This window comes from Mustela putorius, unplaced genomic scaffold (genome assembly GCF_011764305.1).
Source record: "Mustela putorius furo isolate JIRA1106 unplaced genomic scaffold, ASM1176430v1.1 tig00003909_pilon_pilon_pilon, whole genome shotgun sequence".
Classification (NCBI taxonomy): Eukaryota; Metazoa; Chordata; class Mammalia; order Carnivora; family Mustelidae; genus Mustela; species Mustela putorius.
Genome location: NW_025422057.1, coordinates 23695296 through 23710545, shown reverse-complemented (window position 1 = coordinate 23710545; position 15250 = coordinate 23695296). Strand labels below are relative to the sequence as shown.

The window sequence follows — 15250 nt, the reverse complement described above, 5'->3', positions numbered from 1 at the left end:
GTGTACCATATTTTATTCCTCAGTAAAATGGGACTAATACTACCTCTATTGTAGAATTATTTGGATTTTTAACTGAAATAATACATTTAGATGACTTAGAATAGTGCTCAGATGGTAGCTATTTTTAGCGGTAGCCCAACCTCTTCAATACTTTGGTGAAAAAGTTGAAGCTCAGGGACATAGACACATTCTACACCATAGAGCTAACTTCTAGCTAAGACGCAGAACACTAAATTCAAGGTTGAGTTTCCTTTTTGGTATTGTCAGTGATTTTCAAATATTATTTTATTAGTGGAACCTCCCTCATTACTCCCCAAATTTCATGCAGAACTCTAGGATAAAACAGATTCAAGTGGTGCCCCTCTGGTTGAAACCAAGGTGGAAGCCAAAAGCCCTACCCACTGGCTCTGCCTCCCTGCCACCCTTCTTGCAAAGGATGACTCTGAAGATCCCAAAGAGAAGTTTTGCAGCCACTACACTAAAAAGTTTGAAAACATAAATGAAGATCTAAAGAAGGGATAAGCCCTGTCTTCTTTGCATGTGTGAGTTTCCTGCTGCAAGGCCGTATGTCTCCGTTAGTGCTAACACTAACTTTCAGATATAAAAATAAAAAATGAAAGTGGATGAATCCCTTGAAGCCATAGAAAATGATACCCACCAAAGCCCCTTACACCCATCTTACTGTCACTTAGCAAGGAACAAAAATCACAAAGCTCTTAATTTATAGCCTTGGTTTGACACAGAATTGTTTAACATTGCCTATAACTCAGGCTTTTTCTCCCCCATTCATAAGTCATGGTAATTACCCTGGGCCCCCATGGGCAGAGGGATATGGAGATCTGCTGCCTTATAGGTGTTCCATCTTCTTCCAGGACATGCACATCATCAGTACTGATGAGAACCAAGTGTTTGCAGCCGTTCAAGAATGGAACCAGAATGACACGTACAACCTCTACATCTCAGACACACGTGGCATCTACTTCACTCTGGCCATGGAGAACATTAAGAGTAGCCGAGGTCTAATGGGAAACATTATTATTGAATTGTATGAGGTAGGTAGCCAAGGTGGTCCTGCACCAGGGTCTGCCTCTCTTTTGCAGGAGTTTTAATGGGATAAACATGAGCATTGCAGTCAGCCAGTCCTCGGGCAGAAGGCAGCTATACCCTTTAGCAATTGTATGACTTTGGGCAAGGAACTTAGTTTCCCTATGCCTCCAACTCCTCACTCTTAAAAGGGGATTAAATATTTGCCAATGAGACGGTTGTGAGAATGAGAGAGAACATACGTAAAGCATCTAGTATGGTGGGTGACTCAGCAAACTTGAATAGATGGTGGCTGAAGTGGGCATTCTTCTGTGGATGAGCACGATGACGAGCCAGACACCCAAGTATTTGACCTACATGGGCTTGCTTGAGTCCCGTTCTCACTTCTACGGACTCTGAATGGAGGTACGTATCTATTAGTAGATCTTCAATTGTTTGGAAATTTACCTCTCGTGAACAAGTTTTACAGGAAAAGAAGAGTGAATATCAGTGTTGGGGATGAGGGTTTCCCCGAAATGCCACCACATGCCAACATCGGTGCAGGGTGAAGAACTGACCTTGACCTCCATTGAGTTGTTGTTTAATATGATCACTGTACTGAGTTTTCAGTTAATATTGAGGTTTTGTTTTTAAATGTGATCACCAGTTAAAGAATAATTTCTCTAGGAAACCAAGTGACTGCACAGAGGCACTAGAGAAAAACGAATTGTTTCAGTGACCCTAAAGCTGGGTCACTTTTTGTGTCTCTAGTGGCTGTGTATGACCTTTGATGGCCTGGCCACAGTCCTCGCCTTGTTGGGATGATGGATTAATTTGAGTAAAGGGGTGTATTTCTTTATCCAGCAGTTATCAGTGATTGATGGTCAACCCTACACCTGCTGTGCTGGTGGAGATCATTCATTCATGGAGGGAGGAGTTTTCTGTCATGAGTGGTACCCTCAGATGGTATGGTGAGCTGCTCCCTTACTAGTTTTCATCTTTGAGGAGTGGGAGCAGCTTTCAGAACAGAGGGATCAGTGTAGGGGTTCTTGCTTTATAGTGGTGTCTTCTGAGCAGTGCCTGGCAGTGTTCTAGTATCCCTGCACTGATGTCAAAGTTACTGAAGAGTAGTGAAAACATCAAGTTACTTTTTTAGGTAAGAGGACCACACAAAGGTCTGGGGGTGAATAGAAGTCTACTAAAAAAGAGAGAGAGAAGTGAATGGCACTGGGTATAAAACAAATCCAGTAGAAATACCGTAATTTCCTAGGAGGTTGTTGCCAAGTGCTGATTCCCTTAACAAGATTCCCATTTGGGAAATGGCCCAGATTTTTTCTTACAATTACAAAAACTGGTAAAGATGACTAAGGTACGTAAAGAGCTTTGGGAAGCTTAAATTTCCTTGACTCTAATCATACCTGGAGGCAGAAATATACTTTGTTATTGGGCAGTAAGTCACCTCTGGTGGAAGGTTTGGATGAAATGTTCCTGGGACTGAGGTCATTGCAACCAGGTTCCTGTTCTTATAAGTGAGGCTATAGAGATGAGAGGATTATTCATACTTCTGTGGTCAGACTTCAGGAGAACAGGATAGACATTTGCAGCAGATGACCTTTCAATTTAGAGATCCCTGTGTCTCTGACCTTGTTGATAAGGCAGGTGCATTTGGCACTGTGCTGTCCCTTTTGTAATAAAGAGTATGCTGGTTTACTGTGAATAGACACTCTGATCTGAACTGGAGCATCGATAAAAATGAAGAATGTGCATGAATATATGTATATTTTGGTCTTGATCTAGCCAGTCTTGCATTCTTAGTCTTTTGGTGGAAAAATGCATGGTGCCATTTCATCTCTACAAAAGCAAGACAGACAACTTCTCTAAAACCAGTTCTTCTGTGTTTGTTCTTCATTTAATTTTATCAAGTTTCATTGTGCCCCTGCTTTGTGTTAAAGCCCATGAAGAAGGCAGGAGAGAGACTGATTCTTGCCCTGAGGAAGCTTGCAATCTAGTTTGTTGGGCTTTGAAGAAGTCGATGAACAAAGTTCCTTTTTTGACCTGCCCAGATTGGAGTCAGTTGAGAGAAAGAAAAAGAGTGAGACAAATGGAGATCCAATGTCAGTTTTAATGCTTTGAAAAGTTATGTAGAAGCAGGTGGGCTTCCTAATCCTGCCTGCCAGACCTGGATGTACCCTTTTAGTCATATGCTTAAATAGCAAATCAAAAGCTCTCCTGTGGAAGCTTCTTCCTAGAACACCACTACGGTGGGGTACAGAGTATGTGTTCTTTGCGAGCAGATTCCCAAAATAGTGGACATGGGGATGAGTTGTATATGCCCAGTTCTTTTTTGCAATGTTACCAATCTGATCATCAGTCTTTTTGCCCTACAGAGGAAGAAGTGGAAGGTATTCCATATTTTAAGACCTGTGTGAGTCAAGAACTAGATGGATGGTGTGTTTTGTAAGACCTTGACCCAGCCAATATAATTGCATAGAATAGATGCTCATTAGGTACAAGAATGAGTGCCAGATAGGTGGTTGGAGTTCAGATTCTAGAAAGCATTTAACACCAAGAGAATAAATTGTATCTGGACACTCTCTAGACCATGACCATATTGAAGGCTTTTAGAGGGTGATGCTATTTTGCACCTGGAGATGCATTCTGTGATTTGGAGATAAAGCTGAATTTAATTGGTCTCTAGGGGTCATTGGTTTTAACCTCCTTCACTAGAGATTCTCATAGAAATTGAGATTGTGTACCATATGGCCAGTTAGCGAAGAGACTATAATTTTTCTGGACTCTGAATGCCCTTGAGTAATGCAGCTGGGAAAACTAGTAAGCTTTCACATTCAATTCAACTAAATTAATACACTTCCATAGAGTGTGTTTTGTTTGATGAGATGAAGCTGGTGCGTGAGACTCACAATCTACTGGAAGGAAACATGACCCTTTTAGGGTAAGACAGTGATCACTGACTAACTTGTATTAAAGCTGTGACTTTCTGTGTTGTAGAATCAGTAAAGAGGAAGTTAATTCTAACTTGAGGAATTTGCGGGGGGTGGGAGGGACTTGAAGATGAATTGGCTTAAAGGATGAATTACTGGAACTTGGGAGAAAGGCATGTCTGGTGGAATCCCAACGTGATACGAGAACTAGAGTCTGATGAGTAGATGCCCATTTTTATGGAATATTCAGTGACTTTCGGACACAGTGGGGATAAATATTGCAGAGATCCTAGTAAAGAGCTGGATTGAAGAATTGGGCATTTTCTGATGGGCTCATATTTCTCTCTCTTTTTCTCTTATATCTACATACCTAGAAAATGATATTGGCTGTATCATGCAGTACCCTACGCCAAGTTAATGTATAACTTTATAGTATGATGTGATAGAATATTATACCTGTTTAACCTTGCTGAAATGTCAGAGATGCTTTTAGGTCACACAGATGTGAATTGGCTTGGATGAGCACAACCACTTAAATCTACTTCCTAGTGTATCACTCCATCTTGCATGTAGCCTCCTCAAGCTTCTTCTTGACCATGGGAAAGGGGCAAAGAAAATTAGAACTTACTTGAGAGTTCATCTTACAGTCTTGGCACCAAAAGACCTTGGAAACCATTGGATGGGAATCCACCACCACTGAACTCTCATTAAACTGAGTAAAGCAAAGACATTGTCTGTTTCCTGGTCTATTGGAATAGTCTCCTGCTATATAGAGTCCCTTCTCATTCTTCCTTTAATCCCCCTTTTTTTTTCTCATTGTGTTTTTTTATTAATTTTTTATTTTTTATAAACATATATTTTTATCCGCGGGGTACAGGTCTGTGAATCGCCAGGTTTACACACTTCACAGCACTCACCAAAGCACATACCCTCCCCAATGTCCATAACCCCACCCCCCTTCTCCCAACCCCCCTCCCCCCAGCAACCCTCAGTTTGTTTTGTGAGATTAAGAGTCACTTATGGTTTGAATCCCTTTTTTCAAGTACAATAGTGACATGGCTGTAATTACATAATCAGGTGAGAAAATAATTCTTGAAGGCCAAATAATAATCTCTTTTTTAAGGTGTCAGAGACTGTTCCATCAAAACAAGTCTGATGAGGACAATGAATATAATCTATTATGTGTTTTCACCATTATTCTGTGAAACTCTTTTCACACAGAGCTTTATCGTGGTTTCTTCATATCACTAACTCCAACGTACATTTCTTCTTAGTTGCTTTCCACTGATAAATCAAGAAACAAATATTCTTTCCAACACCCTCAATTATATTATGGAAACATGCTCTGAGCTGCTGGTCAGGTGCATTTTCTTCAATATTTTCAAGGATATGAAGCACCCAACTCATACCTCATTATAATAATAACAACAGTGAATCAGGTAATGCCCAAAACCAGCGATGTTGACTAAATATATGAAGCCAACCACAGATGCACTTCTAAATGTTCCACCACCCACATTTTTTAAAAGTAGAAGAAAAAGGTGAAGTTAATTGTAATAATATATTTTATTTAACCTAAGTATCTAAAATATTATCATTTTAGTATGTGCTCCATTTGAAAGATTACTAATGAGATCTTTTACATTTTTCTGTACTAAATCTCCAAATTCTGAGTGTATTTTATACTTCCTCCTCATCTCAATTCATATGCTAAATTTTCACCAGAGATACTTGATCAGTATTTACATTTCATAAAATTTACAGTAGAAAAAGTAGATTCACATACCCAAGTTATTCCAAACATATTAAAAGTTTGCCAATAATAGAATTGGGTATCAGTTTTTTTTTTTTTTAAAGTTTTTTTTTTTTTTTAAAGATTTATTTATTTATTTATTTGACAGAGAGAAATCACAAGTAGTCGGAGAGGCTGGCAGAGAGAGAGAGAGAGAGGGAAGCAGGCTCCCTGCTGAGCAGAGAGCCCGATGCGGGACTCGATCCCAGGACCCTGAGATCATGACCTGAGCCGAAGGCAGCGGCTTAACCCACTGAGCCACCCAGGCGCCCGGGTATCAGTTTTTAAATTGAAGTTCAAATTGATTCAAATAAAATGCAGTTAAACTTCAGTTCCTTACTCCCACCGGCCACATTTCAAGTGCTCGGTAGCCATATGATGGGTAGGCCATAGTATTGGTTTGGATAACTCTAAATTTTATATATATATATGTATATATACATATATATTTTTTTTCAATCATTGATATCATTGATATATATATATATGTATATATATAGTCAATCATAGGTCTCTCTATATATATAGTCTAAATTTTATATATAGTCAATCATTGATCTATTGCCATATCTTTTTTTTTTAAATATTTTATTTATCTACTTGACAGACAGAGATCACAAGCAGGCTGAAAGGCAGGCAGAGAGAGAGAGAGGAGGAAGCAGGCTCCTGCTGAGCAGAGAGCCCGATGCAGGGCTCGATCCCAGGACCCTGGGATCACGACCAGAGCCGAAGGCAGAGGCTTTAACCCACTGAGCCACCCAGGCTCCCCAATTGCCTTATCTTTTTGTGGCAGGTATCATTCTCCCTGGTGCCTATGAGAGCACAGCAAGTACAGAGAATTTAGTAACTTGGCTTAGATCACGGAGATAGTAAAATGGTAGAGCTATGTTTGAACCAGTCCATGTATATATGAATAAAAAGCCCAGGCTCTTCCCACTATGCATTTTTAACATTAATTTTTTTAATTGAGGTCAAATTTATGTATAGTAAAATTTACCCTTTCTGTTATGCAGTCCTGTGAGTTTTGGTAGGGGTATGCAGTTGTGTAACTACCACTATAATAAACATAGAGAACTATCACCTCAAAATATTTCCTCTGATGACCTTTTTTGTAGTCAACCACTCTCCCACACCAAATCACTGCCAGACCAGTCTGATTTCTTTCTCTCTCCTATTTTGTCTTTTCTGGATTTTCATGTGATTGGAATTATACAATATATAGTCTTTTGAGTTTGACTTCATTTACTTAGAATCAGGCATCTGAGAATCAACCATGTTGTTGAGTATCCGTAGACATTCCATTTTTGGTTTTTAATTGCTGAGTGGTATTCTATTATGTGGATGTGCCCTAGTTGGTTTCCTCATTCACCACTGAAGGACATTGAAGTTGTTTCCAGTTCTGTGTGACAATAAATAAAATGAATATAAACGTTCACATGAACACAAATTTTTCTTTCTCATGGGTAAATACCTAGGAGTATGATTGCTTTGTTGAATGTGAAAGGCTTTGTTTATAAAAAGCCACCAAGTTGTTACTAAAGTGATATTCTCATTTTGTATTCCCACCAAAGATGTATGAGAGTTCTGTTTGCTTCACATCTTCACCATCACTTGGTGTTATCAGGGGTGTGTGTGAGTGTGTGTGTGTGTGTGTGTGTGTGTCGCCACTGTGAGAGGAGCCTAGTCATGCCTTAGTGCCTTAGTGTGGATTTAATTTGAATTTCCTAATGACTACGTGGATCTCACTAGGATGGGTAAAATGAGATTCTCTGAATCATCCTTAGTGTTCTGGTTTCTTTGCCCATCTTAGCGATGTTCCCTTGCTTTCTCTATCTCTGTTTTTGCTCCACACCCTTGCTTTATCATGAACTCGAGTGACCCATCCTTGGCCAGATGGACAGCTGCATACAGACTCCACAGGGACATCTTTCCGAGACTCACCTTCATTGGTCCCTCACCACCGGTTCCACTCTAGGGACAGCCCAAGGGAGACCGTGGTAATTGCTTTTCTCAGCAGAGCTCTGGTTTCTTTGTCCTAAGGGCCCAGGAAGGTGAGCAGCAGATGCCCATGCCACCTGGACTCAGTGCTCTGCCAAGAGGCTGCTTTCAGCTTCCCTTCATACCTCAAATTGATTCCAGAAGGAAAGTGGGCCATGCAGACCTGTACTTGTGGGTGCCATCCCAAGCTGGTGCCCTTCTCTTTGAGCTGGGGGGCCCGCAGCTGCAAGCCATGCTTCTGATTTCAAACAACAGTAGGAGGAAACACAATCAGAGTTTATCAGATGCCTGGTACCTCCTTGGGTGGAAGAGTTAAAATGGGTGTCTCATTCTCTAACTGCTTCATATCGTATGCAGTGAGGCTCAGTAGTGTTTCATGATGCTTTTGCTTTAGAGACATACATGTGCTTCCATGTGCACACATGCATGGCTACCTGGGTATGGGTACTAGGTTGAGGCATACATAAGGTGCATTTTGTACTGGGGTTGCAGTCAAGAACTGTGAAAGCTGTTGGCCTAGGGCACACAGAAGCAAAGTGCCCTCTAAACTTACAGCCTATGTAAACATGATATGGATCCAAGAAGCAATATGGGTTTTGAGCAATCCGAATACAAATCAAAGTGTTCTGGTTCTCTTGGACTGGAGGGAGATGGCCGTGGCTCATATGCAACTTCAGGAGAAAGGCCTTCAGAGTTGCAGAAGGCTTCCTTGGAAATCTCTCCTTCCTGTGTCTTTTTAGACCCCATTTTCCAGATTTTGCTCTCAGAATATGTGGGGAATGCAAAAAATGCCCATCTGAGTGGTGTGGTGCTTAGGGAGAAAATATGGTAGTGACCATTCCGTTTGCCAAAGACACGCATCTGGAAGAACACAAGAGGCAGCTGAATGCCTAGTAATTCATGCCAGGAGGCATCCAGGGAGGAGGTAGTGGATGGGGGTGACAGGAGCCCTACAGACGCAGGCTCAGAAGTCTGAGTTGGACTTGTGTATATTTTCTCCTGGGAGAGAGACACCAAGGCCCTGGGTATGTTTTGGAGGGGACCAGTTGAGTCAGCGGAGAGAGTTCTCTAGAAACATTATCTGGTGGTCCAGCAGAAAATGTACCAGCTGTGTCTAAAGAAAATACCAAAAGGCCTCCATCAGACAGACAGTTTGAAAGAAATACAGATTCCATTCTCCGTGAGGAATAATCGGTAGTCAGGTTTAAGAGAAATGCTTCTGTGGTTAGTTTTAAAGACTGAGGTGATGAGAGAGCCTCAGAGACCCCAGATTACCGTAGAAGATCCCAGTCTTCCTGAAATGACACTGATTTTAAGCTGCCAGGGTAGGGAGGGGTTTTCTGGGAAAGGACAGAACTCTGACACCAGTGCCCCCCCTCCTTGGCTTCTGTCCTTGCCCACCCTCTGTTCAAGTTAGGAATCTAATCAATTCCTTAGTTGGCCCTTTGTCAAATTCCCCTGGTGGTGTCCTTCCCAGATAACTTCTGTTCTCCACTTGACATTCTTTGTCTATGTTTTGCTTGTTTGTTTGTTTTTATCTGGGTTGGCATTCTTTTTCAAGGGCAGTCAGGTTACTTAAAAAAAAAAGTGAAAACAAAAACAAACTTCTCATTTCACCAACTAAATTAGGTCATTAAAAAACAGTAAAAGAGCTCACTTCCGTGAAATTCTTTTCCACTGGTATTCTATCCGTTAATTATGATCCTCAAAGAATGGGAAATAAATGCACTTAAAATTCTGAGTTTATATACATTTAAGTGATTTGACTTGCCTTTTGGCTTTGGAGAACGCTGGAATTGTACAGGAAGTTAGGGAATTTCTTTGACGTAGTGCCGTCATTCACGGTATCTGTTCTTACTGCCCAAAAGGTAGACATGGAAGGAATCAAAGTTTGATTTGAATCTGTACTTACTCTAGAACTTTTCTGAATCATAAATTTCTTTTAATTCCCTAGTTTCTTGTTTCATGGTGATGATCTTCTCCCTTCTAAACATCAAGGGTATGCAAATTCATTAGATAGGAACTCTGGGAAGAGGGCTCTGCTTCATCTCATGTAGCCATGGTTAGGCAGCTGAGGAAAAAGAGGAAGGGCAGGTTGATTCTGTCTGTTTCAAAGTGACCATTGGCTAGACACAAAGATGACATGGAAGTTATGCAGGATCCCCCAGAGAGCCAGTGGCACAGCCAAAGATGGATGCCAGGTCACCAAGCTGGTTTATCTGCCTGAAAACATCTGCTTCACTACTAATCACGAAGTGAAACTTCCGGATTTAAGGATCAGAACTTTATGCTTCCAAAATCTACCTACAAGCTCCTCCTGAGCAGAAACACAATGCTCCCCAGAAAGGGGTAATTCCTTCAGTTGTTATAAACCAATGCCACTTCAGAGGGAATGTTAATAATTAAGAATAAGATCCTATGAACAGAATGTGGAAACACATAAAGTGGGAAAAAGCAGATGGGTAAAAGGGCAGTGGGACATCTGGGTCGGGGCAGGTGGCAGAGGGTGCAGAGATGAACTTAAACTTCTCTCAAAGACCATATGGTATATGGTATGTCTCACCATGTTCCTCTTCTCTTCTTTTGTACCCCCAACACCCTGTCCCAGCACTTACCAGCATTTGGCCCAACATGGTTCTCCATCTCTTGCCTTTTTTCCTAGGTAGCAGGTATCAAAGGGATATTCTTGGCAAACAAGAAGGTGGAAGACCAGGTGAAGACATACATCACTTACAACAAGGGCAGAGACTGGCGCCTACTTCAAGCCCCAGATGTGGACCTGCATGGAAGTCCAGTACACTGCCTGCTGGTCAGTCGCCCAGTCTCACATGAAGTCCACAGGGCAAGCTGGTCACCTGGGGATGTCCCATCAGGGGCTTTTTTCCATCAAGCGGTCTTAGGAACTTAGCTGGTACTGGGCAGGGATTTCCCACAAGTCCCAGAGCAATGATCTACGGCCTAAGACTGCCAAACCACTTGGATGGAAAGTTCAGTCGAAACTCACAGGCTTATACTTAGAATACACCATGTTCTCTAATTCTTAGTACGATAAAGACATGTTTAAGAAATAGTGCCTGAGTTCCAGGGTTCTAGACAGAGCTCAGGAGTAGAAAACACACCTGCTAACTGATACTGATATGAAATAATTTGATGAGTGTGTGACAGATGTCAAGGTAAGCAGAAGTTGCCTTGCAAGCCCAGGAGAGATCAGGCTGGGGTGTCCACGTGGGACAGTGGTTAATCTGTCAGCATTCTCAGGGTGTCCAGTATGTGGAATATTGGGGTAGGCACTCTGGAGGACATAATAAATAATTTCCTCTGCCCTCAGGTGTGGCAGCTCTAAGGTGGGGAGGGAAGACAGATCATTAACAGTGAAATTCGTGACCCTCAGTGTTGTCTTAGAGCGGACCTATGTGAGAAGCTCTTCCAAGGCCCCAGAAATGGTTACATTTCTCCTGAGCAAAAAAGTTGCCTTTTGCCATCGCTAAAAAGCTTTATTACCAACTTACCATACTGTAGACATTATGTTAAAAACCAGGAATATGGGGACAGATAGGGCCTTTCCTTTCCTTTCCTCTTTTTTCCCCCCCTGTAGATTTCAATCTTTTCTGCTGGTGTTCAGGAAGATCAGAGACAAATGCACACCCACCTCCAGGAGCTGGTCACAGTGTGGATTTCCTTTTTTCCTAGACCTTACCCATGGCTTCATCTTATTTTCTTAGCCTTATTTTCTCCTTTCCCCAATATCATCATTCTCTTGTATTTATTTATTATATAGGATACATCTCTATAATCCCTCATCCTTTTTAAGAACACCCAAATAAGGATAAATAAGAAAATATATTTCTATTAGCTTTAGACAATGTCTTCAAACATTCTAGGTAAAATTCAAGTAACATTATAAACAGGAATCAGATAATAAAGGAGAAAGAGAAGCAATCTGGTTGAAGAATAGTATGGGGGCCTGGAGACTGTTCACTTAGCTTCCCTTCCGCATCCCTCCCAGTGGCCGCCTATAGCTCTAAAGAGCTGGATGTCATGGTCAAGATCAGAAACAAGGGAAGGTCAGGATCATTCTGTGGGAAGGAATGGTCAGGGAGGCTTCATGAGGCTGACTATGGACTGGACCTTGATGGATGGGGCGGAGATGAGGAAGGGAAGGGAGGCCTACAGTTGGGATGGAGGCAGCTTCTGACATGAGCATACCCGCTGCCTCAGGCAGAAATGTCTCCTGCCCAAATTTTAGTGGGCGGCTCTTTCTGGAAGCCTCATCTCTGCTGGGGCAGGATTGTGGGTCAGAAGTTTGCTGGAATGAAGCTGTTTTCTTCTCCGTTTCAGCCCTTCTGCTCCTTACACCTGCACTTGCAGATCTCTGAAAATCCATACTCCTCAGGAAGAATCTCTAGCAAGGAGACAGCCCCGGGACTCGTGGTGGCTACAGGTAAGAAAGACATTCCCTGTGCTTCTTCCTCCCTGATGCCTTCTGGAATACATTTATCACTTCTTTGGACTCATTTGAGCATTTTGGTGACAGTGATGAGCACTCTCCCCAGGAAATAAGCAGGGTCATGGCACCCCAGGGCCAGTCTTGTGACCCAGGAAAAGAGCTCAAGACACTTGTAACTTCTAGGTTACCCACTTTGCACACCGTCACAGAGCTGTCCCCTGTGCTTATTTAGCAAGAAGCGAGAGGTTTTCTCAAACTAAACTGACTGATCAGAAAGCTTGTTTGTCATGGGGAATTCTCACTTTAAGACACCTTTGGTATATGAACTTGCCAGCTCACCAAATATAAGTTGGGGTCGTTTTCTCTTTACACAGAGGATTCTTTGCAAAGGCTTTCACCCCAGAGCTGTTTTTAATCAGGAGGTCTCTGGTGCATGTAAAGGTTTGTTTACACATGATTAACCACTTGGCTGAGAGCCTGGGGGAAAGGGCAGAAGAAACCTAAGGTTGCATTGTTGGAACCACTGTCCACTGAACATCAATCAGAAATGAAGATGAAGCAACTCTGAAATGAAAATGAAGGTGCCCGGGGAATGTGCTGATTAGCCTGCGTCTGATTTCTAGGCACCTTTCAGGAATACGTTGGTGGCATAAAGCAAGGCGGGCTTCTCATCTCTGAAGTCAGAGCTCTGGTGTTAGGCTTTTCTCTAATGAAAGCAGATAAATTCACATTGACTCCCTGAGGTGGTACATTCTGTCTTGTCTCGTTAACCTGAAATTCTGGCTCCTAGAGTCACCGCTCTCTTAGACACGACTTCCTTCCCTGTGCCGCCAGTGGCAGGAACTTTGAAATGCCACTGGGGACTCACCATGTGGATGAGATTTGCAGTGAGCATTCTAGGTCCTTCTGTCAACCCCGTAGGAATTGAATCCCCATATTGAACACCACTGGCTTCAGGATAGGCTTCAACCCTGGTTAGTGAGAGATGAGGGCAGGTTCAGTTGCTATTCTGGCTTGGGGAGTGATCCCCACACTTCTTAATTGGGTCGGACCTCCCAACTTGTGGGTTGGACACCCTGGCTTGGAGTAGAAGCAACATAGAAAACAGTAATCCAAAAAAAAAAAAAAAAAAAAAAAGAAAGAAAGAAAAAGAGTAATCAATAATGAAAGTTAATATTATTTATTATTTAGTATGCCAACTGTATAGCCAGGCATTGTCCTGTGTGACTTAACCACTCTGAACTTCAGTGTTTTCAGTGGCAAAGTGTGGTTGACAGTACTGACATAACAGAATTGAAGGGTTAAATGAAGAACTGCATTTAGGGTACTCGGACAGTGCCTGGGACATGTTGAATGCTCAGTACACATTAGCTCTTATCATCAGTAATATTAGAGAAATTTAACCCTCGTCGTCTCGTAAAAATCAGAGGTAGGAGAGTCCACAAGATCTGGAAGAGTGCTCAGAGCATAGTGAGGTGGGATTAACTGTAGATTTACCTGAGACTATCATGCACCCTTAAATTAGTCAAATGTTAAGTCTTTATAAATGAACAAGCATGGATACGTTAAATAAACATTTGTTTTTGAAAGTTTTTGTTCATGGACACCCGACCCTTGAACAATGTGGGGGTTCAGGGTGCCAACCCTCCTGTAGTCAAAAATCCACATATAATATTTGAGTCCCTGAAACTTTACTAATAACCTGCTGTTGACCAGAAGCCTTACCAATAATATAAAGAGTCAATTAACACATATTTTATATGTTATATGTATTGTATACTATATTCTTACAATAAGGTAGACTAGAGGAAAGAAAGTGTTATTAAGAAAATCATGAGAAAGAGAAAATCCATTTACAGCACTATACTGTATTTACTGAAAAAGAAAATCACAAGTGGACCCACAGAGTTCAAATTCATGTTGTTCAAGGGTCAACTGTATATCAGAATTTACCAATGCCTTTTACTCTGTGCTTTGTAACTCTCATAACTTCGTGTGGCTCCTTGCCATACAAATGTCGTGGGGGCGTTGCGAGGGGTGTAACACAGCTGAAGCGATCCTGATGAAAAGCCAGCCCTAGATCGCTGGCACATGCCTCCTCATGCCTGGCTTCTCCTTACCCTGCTCACCAGCTCTCCCTGAGAGGTGGTTTGCTCGCAGGAAAATAATTATGAAGTCAAGCAAGGATGTCTTCAGTGGCCGGCATGGAGCCTGTCTCTCCAGGGCCCTCTCACACATCCAGTCATTTGACCTGCTTCTGGGCGTCCGTGACCCTGGGCTCCCTCCCTTCTGCTCGCGCCTCCAGCTGCTCACCGACCACCTCTTCCCCTTCGCTCTGAGGTGTGGTCTCAGGGGAGCTGCATGGCGGCCAGGATTCATCTCTAACTCCTGTTGAGGCCGTCTCAGAAGGCAAATGGAATTCTTGTCCGGAGAGTCGGACAGTTGCTTTTAGCCAACAGGTGCACGAGGGTTCTGAATATTCTTACCATTGTGCTTTGAAGCTAGGCATTTTCACAGTGCCTTACAGTGTGCGGAGCTTTCACTGTGCCTCAACTACACAATAGCTGTACAACGCCGAGAAGGTAATGACTCTTCTCAGTCTACAGATGAGGAACTGGGGGATGAAGAGGAAGTGGTGTTGGGCCCACACCAGTCCTCACTCGGACTCCAGTTCTCTTCTGTCCCGCCAGCCCTGGTCCTGAGTCCCTTCATGTGCCTGCCCCATGCTACCCCTGGATCCCTACCAGGCTTCTCAGAAACTGAAGCTCCTTGGAGGCAAATTCCTCCCTCCAGGGCATTGTGCACTGTCTGCTTCCTCTTTCCCCAAGCCCTTAATCCCCTGAATGGGTGTCTGGGCTGGTGAGAGAAACATCTCTTACTCTAGAGGACTCCAGAATTCTCTCCCTCTCTTTATGCTTTTATTTTTGCACCCCCACCTCCATGTGTTTAACTAAGGAGCAGAGAAGGATAGCCCTGAGAGGAAATGGGAGATTTTACAAGTTGTTTAAAGTTGCCAGAAAGGATAGTGGAACCTCCAGGATTTACCAG

General features: G+C 42.5%; 1 protein-coding gene across 2 annotated transcripts in view; it reads left to right on the top strand.

Annotated features, from left to right (window-relative positions):
• The window catches only part of SORCS3 (sortilin related VPS10 domain containing receptor 3), a 586410-nt gene that overhangs the window by 476000 nt on the left and 95160 nt on the right, over nucleotides 1-15250 (top strand). For both annotated transcript variants that reach the window (XM_004749297.3, XM_013054566.2), the window contains exons 9-11: nucleotides 873-1052; nucleotides 10418-10564; nucleotides 12094-12196. In XM_004749297.3, coding sequence (XP_004749354.2) covers nucleotides 873-1052; nucleotides 10418-10564; nucleotides 12094-12196 — 430 coding nt within the window. The remainder of the gene's footprint in view (nucleotides 1-872; nucleotides 1053-10417; nucleotides 10565-12093; nucleotides 12197-15250) is intronic.